Here is a 15,392-nt window from a genome sequence, read left to right as displayed (position 1 = left end):
TTTCCAGGTTCTCAACTTATACAGCGTGATATAAAAAATAGATCTTTCGATTTTCCAAACGAAGAATGGTTGAAAACACGGAATTATTAGTAAAAGGAGGTAAACACAATATTTTACAAGAAGCAGGTGTTTTTTCAAGGCACTCAGTCATTATGCCGATGTAACAGTATTTATTGCTGTTTAATTTTATTTATAGGTTGCCCTGGTTTTATGATCTCACAAATCACTCGCGACGTAGAACCTTTTATTATGTTAACTTTTCAGTTTTATAATCGTTTAGTGTCATGAAAGTTTGAAAAAGCTTACGAAAGCTTATTAAAATATATAGGAATTTCCGTTATCCGGTAAAGTATTAAAATACCCCTTTAAAATTCCGAAATTCTATTTTTTTTCTGAGTGGCGGAACTCAATACTGTAATTTCTTTTGTTACCAGAGAAATATTGGCCGCTGTTACACAACGGCCTAAAATATAATAAATTATATTTTTTTCTTAGCTTCATGCTGTATCCTGCACATAGCAGGGCAGGCAGAAAGAACCTGGGAGCCTAGTGCATAAAAACCATAAAAATAAAAATATTTTTCAAAATAAACAAACATAAAAGATCATGAAAAATGATTGACCATTAACTCTTACATAGAAGTTCAAATAGCCATCGAATCATTAAATATAATGTAACAAGCATGACCAGCGGTATCTACATGGAATAGTCCCATTTGTGTCCATTTGCCGTCAATTGGGCCCATTTCAACCGATTTGGGCCAAAGGCGAAAGTAATTTCGCGTAACGCAGTGCTCTTCTGCCGCTTTTTTCGTAAGATTTATTTGAAAAGATAGAAACGTCGCGATAACAGTGTTTTAGCTCTCACATTTTAGATCTGATAAGCTTTTTTGGTAATTTATGCTGGCTGCGTGACCTGGATGTCGGTTGGTTCTTCTTTATTTTATCGTGTTTAAATTGACCTGTGGTGTTATGCATTAAATTCTTATGTTTATAATTTTTTCAGATATTATAAGAGTTTTAGTTCTAAAAATAAACAATAACTATTTACTTTTGGCGCGGCGTTGAATTCCACCGTCCTCAGCACGCAATGTCTCTAAATTCGACGAAAAACTAAAATAAATAATATAAAAAAATGAATATTAAAACTACATATATAAATAACGCAACAGTATCATTTACTACGCTGAATTTCAGCTCCATCCATCCAGTGGTTTGAGCTGTGCATTGATAGATGGGTCAGTCACCTCTCCTTTATATATTTAGCAAGACCAGTAACGTCAAAAGGAATTTGAAACCTGTATCTATTTGTCTGTAGACCCTCAGTTTTCAAGGAAAACCCATCTCATTCTCATTCAATGTTTCAGATTTTATATTATTTTGAAATATTATTGTGCATCTTCTTGGATGTTCCAACCTGGGTTAGAATTTTTAAGCGTTCATAAGTTTTTGATATATGTATATTTTTTACAGTTGCACATATAGGAGAGTAAGTAGGCAGAGGTACCTTATTTTGGCTCCGTTCTCCACTTCCTAACCTTCTAGTCATTTGAGTGTTGAGTGGTGGATTTCAACACTGTGCTTTGTCAATTAGAACAGAAAAATAAAAAAATAAAAAATACAGTCGAATTGATAACCTACTTTTCTTACAGAAGTCGGTTAAAAATAATTCATATATATGATTTAGAAGGAATAGAAAAGAACACACAAACACTACATCTACAAGCAGACGCTAACCACTGCACCACGAGGGCTCAATCTGACACCTATTGTACCACAACAAAAGCTTCCTGTAATAATATATCATTGAATGAGCTAAAAAAACGATATTTCAATATACAAAATTATACAATAACGGAAAACAAACAACGTCACGTAACTTATACCGTTGACCGGCAAACAAAATTTATACGGTGTTTTTTTGAAGTAGACACTAACGGCCCTCGTTATACGATATCACTCTTTTTTATTACATGTACGTACTCGTTTTGTATGTAAATATTCATATACTTTGTATTTCAATTACTGTGATTGAAAAATTTGGATATTTCATTTGGTTTACTTGTATAAATGTTGTAGTTGATGATGATATATTTTTATGTTATACTAGTGGACCGGAACGCGGCTTCGCCCGCTTGAACTAAACGAATATTTATTAAATATATTTATTAAATTATTCTCAATTTTCAATAGAGAGATGCGTTAAACAAGCTCATTTTGGGTGACATTTTCTAACAACAAACTTTGCAAATCGTTGCTTAGCAACGGTCGCATAGCGATGGTTGTTATTAACATGGCAGAATAAATTCCATGTCAAATTAATAAGTATTTTAATATATTGGTATATATCGAAAATATTACAAATATGAGAAAAAAAGTATCCTATGTTCATCCCGAGACCCTCAAGTATCTGTATATGAGTATTTTATTACAATTAAATTAGCCGTTTGGCTCTGATTGCGTAAAAGACAGACAGACAGAGTTACTTTCGAATTTATAATATAAGTATGGATATGTTTTCTTCTTTTTAATTTATATCAGAAATATGTTTTATTTTAATTTAGTTTTTATTTTATTATTTTTCTAGGTAAAGAAGTAAAAATGTTGAATATTTCATCTCCTCAAGTGGAAATTGAACCTATAATCGTCGTGTTTACAGTTACACCTTTGAGCCACTAGGTCTTTCCATTCTGTCATAGACTGACTGCGTGACAATTACTGATATCCGTTATTTCTTAATAGAAAAAAAACCTTCGCAATATTATATATATCAATATAGAATCTTTACCATCGTGGTAAAGTAATAGAGGAATGCAATATCAATTTAACTAAGCCATAGGTGACATCTTTATACAGAAAATCTGTAATAAAATGCTTTAGAAATGTGAGCGAGACACCTTAAATTTACTTGAAAGAGCTTGAAATATTTTGTCTGCTAAAAAAGTCATATATGGCACTTTTGGGTTTTTATTATAGTTTTTTGGTGAATATATCACAAGTGGACCATGGGGGACGAAGTGTCTTAACACTAGTGTTTCATTGTGGAAAGCGTGAAACTAAAAATATAAATGTATTTTACATTTCAGTCCACTTTTTAAGCAAAATTTGTTATTAATAGAATACACAGAACTGTTAAAGCGGTTAGTAATCGATGGTTGATTCAAACTTACGTCCCTGGAGATTCCCGTTCATATTACACAATTTAACGTCTATTTACATAGATATGATATGTAGGTTTACATGTTAGGTATTTATTATCAAAAATATTTTAAGCATTGAATATTTTTTTAGAGCGAGGACAAGCGTGCGGTTGTACGAGACAGTTGTGGGGTCGATTCCCACTCGAAAAAAATTAAATATTTAATATTTTAATTTCCTCTTTCTGGTAACAAGATGAGTCAGTATTCAACGCACAATGCCTATAGGATTAGCGCGGAAAGTGGAGAATGGAAGTGTTTTAATAGGAACAGAGTATCTTAACTCTAGGTTTTTGTTCCCTCTGCCACCTCAGTAGAACGTAATTTTTAATTTCTTCGTTCATTTAACAAGATAAAGCACGGCGATGAGTTGCGCCTTTCAACGCACATATCTCGAAAATTGAATGGAAAATTCGAAGTTCCCTTTGTCTACCCTACTATATGCGGGATACAGCGAGAAGGTTTTTTATTCAAATTATCTCTAGATAGAGAAGTCTACCTACCATGCAAAACGTAATGGCCAGAATATACAAAAATATACGAAAAAAAAAACATAAAAATTTACATAATAACCATTCTTAATAGTTAACCACGCAACAAAAGCTGTAACAACAAGGCAAGTCAACAACACGAACTACTCGTACAAACATAAAATTACAAACTTTTATAACAACAAAAAACACAATGCAAACTATTAAGAGCTTACAATAATAACTGAACGTACAATATTTACTTATTCAGAATATTACCGGCGCGCCTCGGGTGAAGATTAACAGCAGATTTTACGTCAGGGGGTAATACTCGTGCTGGTACAATATGGCGAAGTTTGTGAGCCTGCTTGTTGGTTTTTGATCCCAATAACAAAATAATCGATAATTTCTATGTAATTTTCTGTTAGTTCTGGGTGGTGATTTAAATTATATAATAGATAAACTAAAACGACGGCATTTAAATTATCTTTTACCTTTTGCAAATTTTTCACTTGGTTTTCATATTGTTTTGTTATCTTCTTACGTATAATATATATGGATATTTATTTTAACTTATTCTTTACGGATACTTTTTAAAATTCAATTCTCTTTTTAAAATTTTAAGATGATTTTTTCCGCTCTAATTTTTTTTTTTAAGCGGTGGAACTCAACAGAAAAAAATAATTATCACGTTTGTTTTCTTATTTGCTTACATTACAGTAGAACACCATAATAAACATTTACAGTCTGGCCTCGCGACTGGTCTCACGCTATCATAATTTTTCTTAAATAGTTTTTTCTATTACAAATATATCAGAATCAGGTACAAATATATCAGAATCAGCTTAATGCTTTCAGTGCTTATCGGGTTCTACATGAGGACCTGGATCCACACTCCGTTACCACATTCTTACTCTTCCTCCCAATTTTGAGATATTGCGCATCATCCTACTAATATACCTGACACTGTAATATTATATTGTTGTAATTGAGATAACTAATAGAAACGTTTGCCGTATTAATTGAATATATTGTGTCCAATATTCTAGGGATTGCATATATGTATGTATGTATTAACAATTACATTATGATAGACGAGCGGTGACGTGTGAACGCCTAATAAGGCCCCCTGAGGCTGTCGAAGCCTTTATTTAGATAGTAATAAACGTATAAGAATTTCGAATTGGGTCGTCACTGTATGGTTTAGTTGTGAGAGTGCTTGGACGGTATACAAGAGGCATCGGTTCAAATCCCGCTACGTTCAAATTTTGATACGTTTTCTTAAAAAGTGCTTATTTGTATACGATTTTGTAACAACATTAATTTTAAAATAAAGTAGAGAAATTTATCACTAATTCCTCTTTTACAAAGATAAACAGAGAAACAAAGTGTATGTTACGCACAATTTTAACGCCAAAATAACACGTGCATACACTCCATTGGGCAACTGACATTTATTACTAACCGGACTACGGTTGAGTTATGGCCACGAAAAGCGCAAATATTTGCCCCCTATTTTGTATGAAGATTTATAACTGCCCGGTATAAATGTCTTGGTACCTACCTACCTACTTGTATACGTTTTAAAAATAGGCTAATAAATTATAATGGCACTAGGGGTGCTAGTTCTATTTCCGGTTGTCGTCATTTTATTTATATGTGAATGTGTGTTATTCGATTATGTAATGTTCTTTTGGAAAAATCCAGTGGTCGTTATTTAAATTGGGATAATGTGACATTTTTTTTTCAAGTTGTTAGGACTAACAGACAATGTATAAGCGAAACTGCTGGAAGTCCGAAGATCTAGGTCTTTTCCCTTGTTTGTCCTTGACAATCACCAGCTTTTTGAGGCTGTGCTGTCTCCACGCCTGATTACATACCCAAGGAAGCTCAGAACACACTGATAGCAGATTATAGAAAGCCGTGTAGAGACGACAGCCTCAATTGTGCGGCGGTTTGGTGGTAATTTTTCGATCCAGGTGATTTTTAGCAAGTGGATACTAAGAAGAAAAACTCCCGCACTACATTTCTAAAGTACCAATCCTCTGCATCTCTCTTGCTTTCATGTACCTGGTTTTCACGCCATACATGATTATTAATTACGTATTTTGATTTTGTTGGTAATACCACCGATTTTCCAAAGACCAAGCTAAGCTATTGTAATATGTATTTTTATTTCTGGTACATAGTACAACTTTGTTTTGTCTCTATTAATAGCTAAACCTAGTTCCAAATTCTCTGTCTCTCTCTGTATTTTTTCTGGACAGTCCTTGTGTCGGTAAAGGAAATAGAACAAAATTTTCCGTTTTACATCGTCAACTAGCGTAAAATAAAGCATGAAGCTGAAAAAAGAACAATATATATGGCCGCAACCCATATGGAAAAGTGATTCTGAAGAGTCTAAAGTGCGCCCTCGATTTATCTTGACTAGTTTTATGACTGTAATATTCCCATACGAGTGGAGATTAAAAATTCAAACAGTCGCCCGTATAAATGTCGATCCAACGATTAGAACTTTGTCATAAATTGAAAATTTATTGCAGTTATATCTTTCACGCTCATACATTTCTAAAAATTTTCTACGAGAGGAAGACAATAGAAAACTTATTGTGTTAACATAATAGGTCTCGAAGCAAAGCGCGGCGTTGAGTTCCGCCACTCATCACGCAATGCCTCCAGAATTTGGCGGAAAGTGGGAAACGGAGTGTCTTAACACTGGGTTCCCTCTGCCTACCCTGCTGTGTGCGGGATACAGCGTGAAGCTGATTTTGATTTAAAACTAATAATAGCCTATTAAAAACAAAGTATCTGAAACTAAAACTTTGCTACACATTGATTATATATAGCATCATCCATTTGGCCGATAGCCTATTCTTCTCTCGCTCTGTCAATGTCACTATGACGTATTTAGCTCATTTGTGCGGACCTTTCAGCACTTTGGGTTTTAGAGGTACCAATGAATTGGTTAACTGAATTTATAGGATGTTAGGAGTTAGGGGTAACACTTATATTACTTGACTTAATAACGTATGACAGACTGTAAATGCGTGGTTGTCAGTTCGATTCCCATCTGGGTAATGAATCGTTTCTGTTTTCCCTTTTTTTAACTTTTCCCACATAGCAGGAAAGAAAGAGGGAACCTGAATACCGTTAAAACACTCCGTTTCTTATTAAGACACTTCCATCCCTCAATTTTCACGGAATTCTTGAGCCATCATTAATTATCGGTTTTAACAAAAACAATTATATTTTTGAATATATAGAGTTACAAATAATCAAGACACTAATATCACAATCTCTAATATTTCCCTATAAATGTTAAAAGACATAGCCCGGCGTTGAGTCCCGCCTCTCAGCACACAGTGCCACGCGTAAAACAAAATGTAAAATTAAAAAATAAGCTTTTAATTTTTTAACCACTCAACTAAAATTATAAGACAAAATATGGTATATTTAAAACAGCTGATAAGAACCTCGTAAATTAGCTTGCAAAATTATGAATTACTTCCGTCTTCCCGCGGCTTAGCTCTTGATTTTGTGAGCGAAAATTAATTTAATAATCTCCGTTTGTTGAAATTATGATGGTGACCACGCAAAGGTAGAAGTTTTTAGAATTTTCTTCGTGCTATTATATTATTAGTTACATATTATTAGTTATTACATATTTGTACATTTTTGTATTAAATTAGGTGCAATTAAAAGTATAGAAATATTTTTAAACAAGCCTTGACTCGCAAGTTCCAGGTTCCACACTGACCTCATCACCCTAAAACACGATGTACCAGCACGGTAAATTTATACTTGAATGAATGAACTAACTCAGGGCCAAACCTATAAATAGGAACTATAAATGAAAATTATTCTAAATCACTTTTTTTTAACTTAAATTACGTCGTTATTCCTATATACTCCATTTTACATTTGCATTTAATCCTCAGGATTAATGTCCCTTCCTTTCCACTCACATAAATCTATCAACACAAAGATTTAATAAGATATCGAAGGGGCTGCGTGAAAGTCGGTCGATCTATAACTCATATATCAGAATGTAAGGTAAGGAGGCAGAGTTACGCCAAGTTGCTATCGTGAGACCATAGTTCAAGAGTTTTCAACTTGTGAAATCGAAATGTATTTAACGTTTCCAATGCATATTTTAAAAGGTGTTTTAAATCAGTTTTAAATGCCCGCTCTTAAGAGGTTGGTCAAAGTTAATATATGGACTAGATAATGGTACAAAAGCGGAGGAATTATACTATATCACATTAAATGGTTGATGAAAAGATTGAATAATATTTTTTCATATGTTTATTTTCCCATGTACCCTGAAAATGTGTACATATATGTATAAAGAAAGAATCTAGTGTTTACCTAATTTTGGTTGCTATAAGGCAATGGTTGCTAGAGGATTGAACCTCAGTCGGAGGAATAAATTATTTTTATTTCTGTTCTAGAAAGAAAAAGTACGGCGTTGAGTTCCGCCAGTCATCATTCATGTGTCTTGAATATGGACGAAAAACAAAGAATTAAAGTATATAAAAAATCTGACACAGCCATATAAATAATATATTCCTGCAAAATACGGATATTAGAATTCTTATAATTTTAAGTTACTAAAACTATTAAAATCTGAACGTTGAAGAAAATTAGTTTATAACTGTCGGATCTACGAGTAGCAGTAGAACCGACAGTGAATGGTACGATGAACTGGTCACAATAACGCGGTTAGTTAACGGTACCAGACCTAGAGCTGGAGATCCTATTATATATTTTGAATAATATTTCCTATAAATGTTACAGTCGCACATTGGTGTCCCCACAACCGGCATCATAATTTAAATAATTTTCATTTCCCCGCTCTGATAGACGAAGTGCGGAGTTAAGTTCCAACACTCAACAACGTTGCGTAATGTCTCAAAAAATTTAGAAGAATGGATGAAACGGACTGTCTTAACGTCTTCCTCTATCTTCCCTTACTGAATGAGAAAAAACCGGCGAAGTGCGAGTCATACTCACCAACCGAAGGTCCACAAATATCAATCAGTCACCCATTATGTAATTTAATCATCATCATCAACATATATACTACGTAATAAAACTAACGGCATAATATTTTAGCAACCATATTGAAGCGAAGTCAACAATCGAATCACACCGCAGCACTCAACTACAGTCGCTGCTAAATCAAACGTTTAAGTTCAGCAACCAAGTGAAATTCCAGAAGTGCACACTACAGTGACAGTTACGTGGTTAGTTAGAGTTTCTGTCATTTGCATCTAGATATACTATAGTAGAATTATACATGTAGGGCAATTATGTTATGTTCAGACTGGCTAATATGTAGGACAAATATGTATATATGACAATATTGTAGTGAACGGGGTTGCCAACTCCGAACAGCTTGTAACGTAATAGAACCAAAACCAATGATTTTTAATTTTTTTTTTTGTCTGTTTGCCTGTGAGAAGTAAGACAAAGCCAGGTGTTGAGTTCTCACATTCCACTCATAATGTCTCGAATTAAGGCAGAAAGTGGTAAGAATTGTCTCTTCATAGGTCCCTGCCCAAGTTGCTATAAGAAGGATAAAGCGTAAGGCTAAGAAACTAACTTTTCCGCAGCCATGAAGTAAAGTTGGCAGACAGAACCGTTTACCGGGAACTCCGTTTCCCACTTTCCGCCGAAATTCCTAGACATTATGTGGTAAATGGCTAAACTCAACATAAAAGCAAAAAAAAACATAAACTTCCGACTTTAAAACTATCGAGTTATATCAAATATCTTCTAAATCCATGATAATATAGTAACAAATACAAAACAAAACTTTCTAAATAAAATATCTAAAAACGTACCAAAATGTAAATCCGTCGACGCTTTCGAAAGCTTCTTACGAATAATCAGACAGCCGAAAGAATACCTTAATATGACACTTTCCGTTCTCAAGGGACCAGGCACAATTCTATTTGCAGTATAATGATACTATTTTTATTTTCGTGGCACAATGTCACAGGGCCCGTAAAACACGACGATTGTGGGTTCGGTTTCCAATGGGAGGAATGAATTATTTAATTTCCTTGCCCAGGTAAGAAGATAAAGCGCGGCGTTCAGTTCCGAGCGGTCACCATGCAATGTCTTGAAATTTCAGTGATAAGTGTGAAACAAATTGTGTTAACCATAGGTTCCGTCTGGCTATTCAGTTAAAAGTGTCGGTTTTTAAGCTAAAAATACCAAAGGATCGTTCCTTTAAACACGCTAAGTAATGAAAGACAGAAGTTAGATGAATTTGACCTAACTTCCACAAAAACGTGGCTAAATTACGTTTAATATAATTTAAATACGTTTTATATCCGAAATCTAAACGTATTGATATATACAGTACTGAATTAGGAACTTGATTATGCACCATCATAACCCCTTAATGTACTAGTTACTTCATGTATTCCAACTCAAACTTCATCTATAGAGACTATATTAGTGAAATTCAAATAGATTGGGAGAGTAAAAATTAAAAATGTTTCGGGATTTTTAGAATTTTAAGTAATTTTAAACTTTGTTTCTCCAATTTAGATCCAAATTTGTCTATATGAACTTAAAAAAGGATAAAAAAATCTGCTGAAATTTCTCTTTAAAAAACAGCGTCACACTTTTTTCGGAATAACAGGAGAAGCAAAGGGAACTTACTGTTAAGGCATTCCATTCCCTAGTTTTAAAGCCCAATTTTCGAGTTTTAAATGTTGAAAGTAACGCCGCATGTTAAAAATTTGAAGCACCGTAACGGAATTGGGTTTATATAAACGTAATTGTGGTTGGTTCACTCAAAGAAATTAATTATTCATTTCTTCGCTCCTTCAAAGACAAACCACGGCGTTCAATTACGCCGCACGAGACAAGAAATTAAAAATAAATTCCAACATACTCATAGAAAATTGTCCGTGCAAAATCTAAATTGCAATTTTAGTCTGAAACTAAATTAAACTTCACAGAATGCAAAGCGTACATTGTCCATTATACGAGATGACTACCTTTTTGTGTATGTATAACATTTATTTTATAAACTTATATATTTACTGTTTAAAATAACATTCTTTTGTTTTTCTTCAGGAAAATTAAAAGAAAAGAGGATTTAAAGTTTATTTTTCTAATGCATTTCCTGCACCTTGAAGGAACGACACAGAATCTAGCTAGCACGTGGTAATGGGTTCGGTTGCTAATCGGGGAAATTAATTATTTTCATTTACTCGCTCTGGTAAAAAGACAAAGAAAGGTGTTGAGTTAAGGAAGCGGAAGCTATTATTTTTTAAGAGAAACGGACTATTTTTATAGATACATTTCCAATCTACAAACTTAACCGAACAAAACTAAGTTACACGATATCAAACATTTTTGTATACAACAAAAAGCTACACCATAAATAACACTATTCACACCGCCACGTAAACAAAATGCCAATCTAAAACAATATATGCGTATTATGACATACCATTAACCTATATAAACTGGAAAAAACTGAACTAAAGTGCAATGGTCTGGTAAAAAATTGTATAGCGGGCGAAACGCGAGGTGAGAGACGACCAATTTAGCGTATTTACACGGAAAATTGCTACCATGTTTCATTGGGATGACCGTCGCCGCCATCTTGCTGTGTTGATATAATAAATTATCTATACGTTTAATGTATAGTTGTAAAACGTCCTATATATGTATCTACTAGACTAATAATAGGTTTCATCTGCCTATTTAGGTATTTGGGTGAAATTTAGTTCACCAATGTCCGTTCCAAATAGAACTACATCTTCTACTATATAACTTTTAATAAATAAAAATATAAAGATAGAAGCAAAAAGAAACTACAAATTCTATATATTATTAAGAAAAGAAACGGAAAGATAAGAAAATATATCTTTTAATTAACTGTACTCATCTAATTGAATCAACTATCAAAGTTATGTATAGTTAAATATCTATAAGTTCTTCTGCTTTCATCAATGAAGGCACTTACGATTTTATTATACGTTTCATTCTCCACCTAACTAAATATCTTTGATTACTTGAAAATATAAAAAACTTTCTAGATTTCATCTTAGATATGTAGAGATCCCAAATGTTCCCTTCAACTAAACTAAAAGTAGGTCAGTCAGATTGGCCAATTCACACGGTTGTCCGCTTAATCTTGATGAGGAGATGTAAGAAAAAAATAATTTTAGAAATGTAACAGATTTTTTTCTAAAAAAATTGAGCGGAAAATGGAACTTCATTCGGAAGAACTTCATTCTCTATTTTCCGCTCAATTTTTTTTTGTCGTAACACCAGGTGCCCTCTACCTACTCTGCTATGCTCCCGTATAAAATGTGAATTTGTGTTTTTTTTACATGTACATTTTATTTAATTCGAATTAAGACCCTCCTAGCCCGTTAGAAATGTATAGCTTCATTAACAAGTAACGCAGACTGGAACCCTGATACTATCAAATTTTCAAACGCAATTTCAAAGTATTTCGAAACATTTTTTATTTTCACCAGTTAGTTCTAGTTAGCACTCGACCCACCACTGCGTACTTACGATCATCCATCGTAAAAAGTGATATAAACTTTAAAACATCCCCATCAATCTTATGATGAGAAAAAGAAAAAAAAATCCAGAATATTTAAGCTAAAAACCGCGTCGTAAAACCGGCAGCCTTTCATTCTGAACCTTCTCTCACAAAATCGAACGTGATTGGACCTTTAATTCAATTTATGTATTACCTCACCTGGCAACAGCGGTGAATGGAAAGTAAATTCGTGTTCAGGCTTTCATCACTCACACCAATATTTTATTCAATACACAGGCACTTACACGGTACATGGGGGGAAATCAAATTGTCTTGACGAACCGAGATTCGTATACTATACCACCTCTTTAGTATGTATGGATATGTGGAATGGTTAAATTTTAAACCTCATTATGTATTTTCAATACTGATTGTGTGTCCTATCGTTTGAATTTAGGTTATCTTTAATTCTCATGTAGGTGAGGACGTGGAGTTCCATGTCCTCCTCACCTTCACCACTATGGTGGAACTTAACTTTGGAATTTTCCACAATTATACTTTTGGAAATGTAGATGTAGAGATGATACAATTTTATCATCGTCTTTCTAGTGATTACTTACCCATGTACAATTTAATTGCAAAAATAACATCAAAATTTTACTGAACCATACAAAGGAAATATATTTATTTTCTTCATAATTTTTAAATCAAACAAAATTCTAATTTCCTACCATCGATCGTGTGCAGTCAGATACAAAATAATTGTACAGAAGCTTTCCATTTAGAAATATATCAAACGAAATTGATAAACAATTTAAATTTACCAATCAATCTCACCAATTTCACCATTTTGCTTAATTGGTATTTACCAATTTTCCAATACAACTTTGTACGAAACGCACCTGTATCAAGTTCGACCTGACCTATATTTGGCACCATTCGTCACTCAGCGCACGTTCTTTTCCCAGTTTATTACTTTCAAAAGAATCAGTTACTCTTCGGATCTTGTCTTTTTTGCATTAAACGTTCAAACGACTTTTATTTATTGATAGAAATTCAAGTGAAGTTTTGTTAGACTGTTTCATTTGTATTATATGTTGATCCTCTTTGTTTAAAAAATAGTCTTTTATCCTGATTAGAATGAAAATTTGTAAAGAAATGTACAAGATGGTTACTACAGCATTTGGTAAAGACGAACTATTAAGATGAACCCTCATGAACTAGCGTCTCTGGTCCCGATGCTAAGATGTTCAAATCCAAATTAAAATTTGTTTTTTAATTTCCCGGGTTTATGTAGGTATTTAATATATCTCAATTAGCTTTTATATCTATACTACTACTGTACTGTTGTACAATAACAACAAGATTGTGAATATATTGGAATAAAATTATATTAATTCGTAAGTGAACGTTATTAGAAAAATAATATTTGTTTTGATGAAAAAAAGAAAGATTTTTGTTTTATCTTTATACTATATCCCACATTAAGTAGGCTAAGCAGAGAAAACCTACTGTTACGATATTGCATTCCCCACTTTCTACCCATTTTTCGATCACGAGATTGTGTTTTGAGAGACAGAACTCATTTATCTCTTCTTATTAGAGCGAGAAAATGAAAACAATTCACCCCGAGAGAGATTCAAACCCACAACCGTCACGCTTACAGCCAGACCGTGAGCTGCTGCGTAACCTCAAGAACATATCTAGAAATCTAAATTTAATAAATTAAACAACAATTCCAAAATACTAATATTTTGGTCGATTTGTTTCAGCAGAAGCACCCTCATGTGATATTTGAGGCGCGCACAAAAGTGAACAAGGGGTGTGGCAACAAGCTCGACTACAGGAACAAGAATAGACGTGTCAAACACATTACCTACCATCAAACTTTGTTAACCGACGTTGCGGAATACACGTGAGTACAAATTGTAACGTTTTATTTTAATCCTAGATTAGTATTGTTTAGCTTTAACTGACTGACTGACTGACTGAATATCCAAAACAAAAAATTGTTCGAACCACCAGTTTCTGAGATAAACGCGCTTAACCAAACAAACTCAGTTTCGTAATATTAGTATAGATTAAAACGACTATTTACATAGGCATGTCGGGGCTGTATATGATAAATGAATTAAATGTCACGCACATAGGTCACGCCGCAGACAACATTTGTTCTGGACATATTACAAGATACTACTAGGTATTTAAATACAAATTAATACGAACTAAATTAATATCTATGGGTAATTCAATACAGAAATTACTTTCATTGAACTGAAATTAATATGCTATTTATTTATTGAATCTTTTTACATTTGACTAGATAATGAATCAACGAATGAATGATAGAAACGTGGGAAACGGAGTGTCTTAACACCTGGATCCCTCTGCCTCCTCTGCTGTGTGTGGGATATAGCTGATAATTATTAAAAATAATTAATCAATGGGATGATATCTATTTATATCTCAGATACGCCAATTAGAGGGCGCTTCGTAATCAATTACGCCATTAGTCAATTCAACTGAATTAAAAAAGTAGCTTCACACAAAGCAGGTAGGCAGAGAAAACCTAGACAAGATACGAATGTAGAACTTAACACCGTACTTTATCTTGAACTTTGATCAGTAAAAACTAAAACAAAAACAAATAAATAACCCAAGCTTGGATCGAACCAAACAGAAGTATTGAATTAGAGAATAACAATTGAAAAGGACAAATTTATGCTACAAAAGCGTTATCGACATGCCGACATTCATTTTTCGACAAAATATGAAAATTCAATATAAACTACTTATGATAGCAGAGGCACCCGCAAAGTGAATAATGCAGTCAGCCTGAAGTTACCAAACGAGTTTTTTAGTTCCACGTTGTCCGAGCGTACGGGAACTTCTTGATGAATTCCATTCCTATAGAAAAATTGTTCGCGAATGTTGGGGAACAGTTGGGATTTGTGGACTGAGAATTATGAGCACGATTCTGAAGTTTTCTCTTTAGTTTTTTTTTATTGAATATGTTATCGTTGAGATAGATTGTGTAAGCATTGACGCGGTTGTGGCACGGAATCAGAATTATTTTCATTTCATTACACTAATAAGAAACGCGAGTTTTAGCTTCGCCACTAAATACGGGGAACCAGGAGTGTGTATTTCTAGGTTCCCTCTGTATACCTTGCTATATGTTGGTGCCTGAAGTTTTTAAATA

The 15,392-nt window shown here is 33.5% G+C and overlaps 1 protein-coding gene across 14 annotated transcripts in view; it reads left to right on the top strand.

Annotated features, from left to right (window-relative positions):
* Positions 1-15,392, top strand: part of mmd (disintegrin and metalloproteinase domain-containing protein mind-meld) — a 370,022-nt gene that overhangs the window by 315,380 nt on the left and 39,250 nt on the right. For all 14 annotated transcript variants that reach the window (XM_085204490.1, XM_085204489.1, XM_085204483.1 and 11 more), the window contains one exon: positions 13,966-14,105. In XM_085204490.1, the coding sequence (XP_085060616.1) occupies positions 13,966-14,105 (140 nt within the window). The remainder of the gene's footprint in view (positions 1-13,965; positions 14,106-15,392) is intronic.

This window comes from Heliconius melpomene, chromosome 20 (assembly GCF_056956725.1).
Source record: "Heliconius melpomene rosina isolate 202511_hmr_F chromosome 20, ASM5695672v1, whole genome shotgun sequence".
Taxonomy (NCBI): Eukaryota; Metazoa; Arthropoda; class Insecta; order Lepidoptera; family Nymphalidae; genus Heliconius; species Heliconius melpomene.
This window is presented reverse-complemented; position numbering and strand designations above follow the sequence as displayed.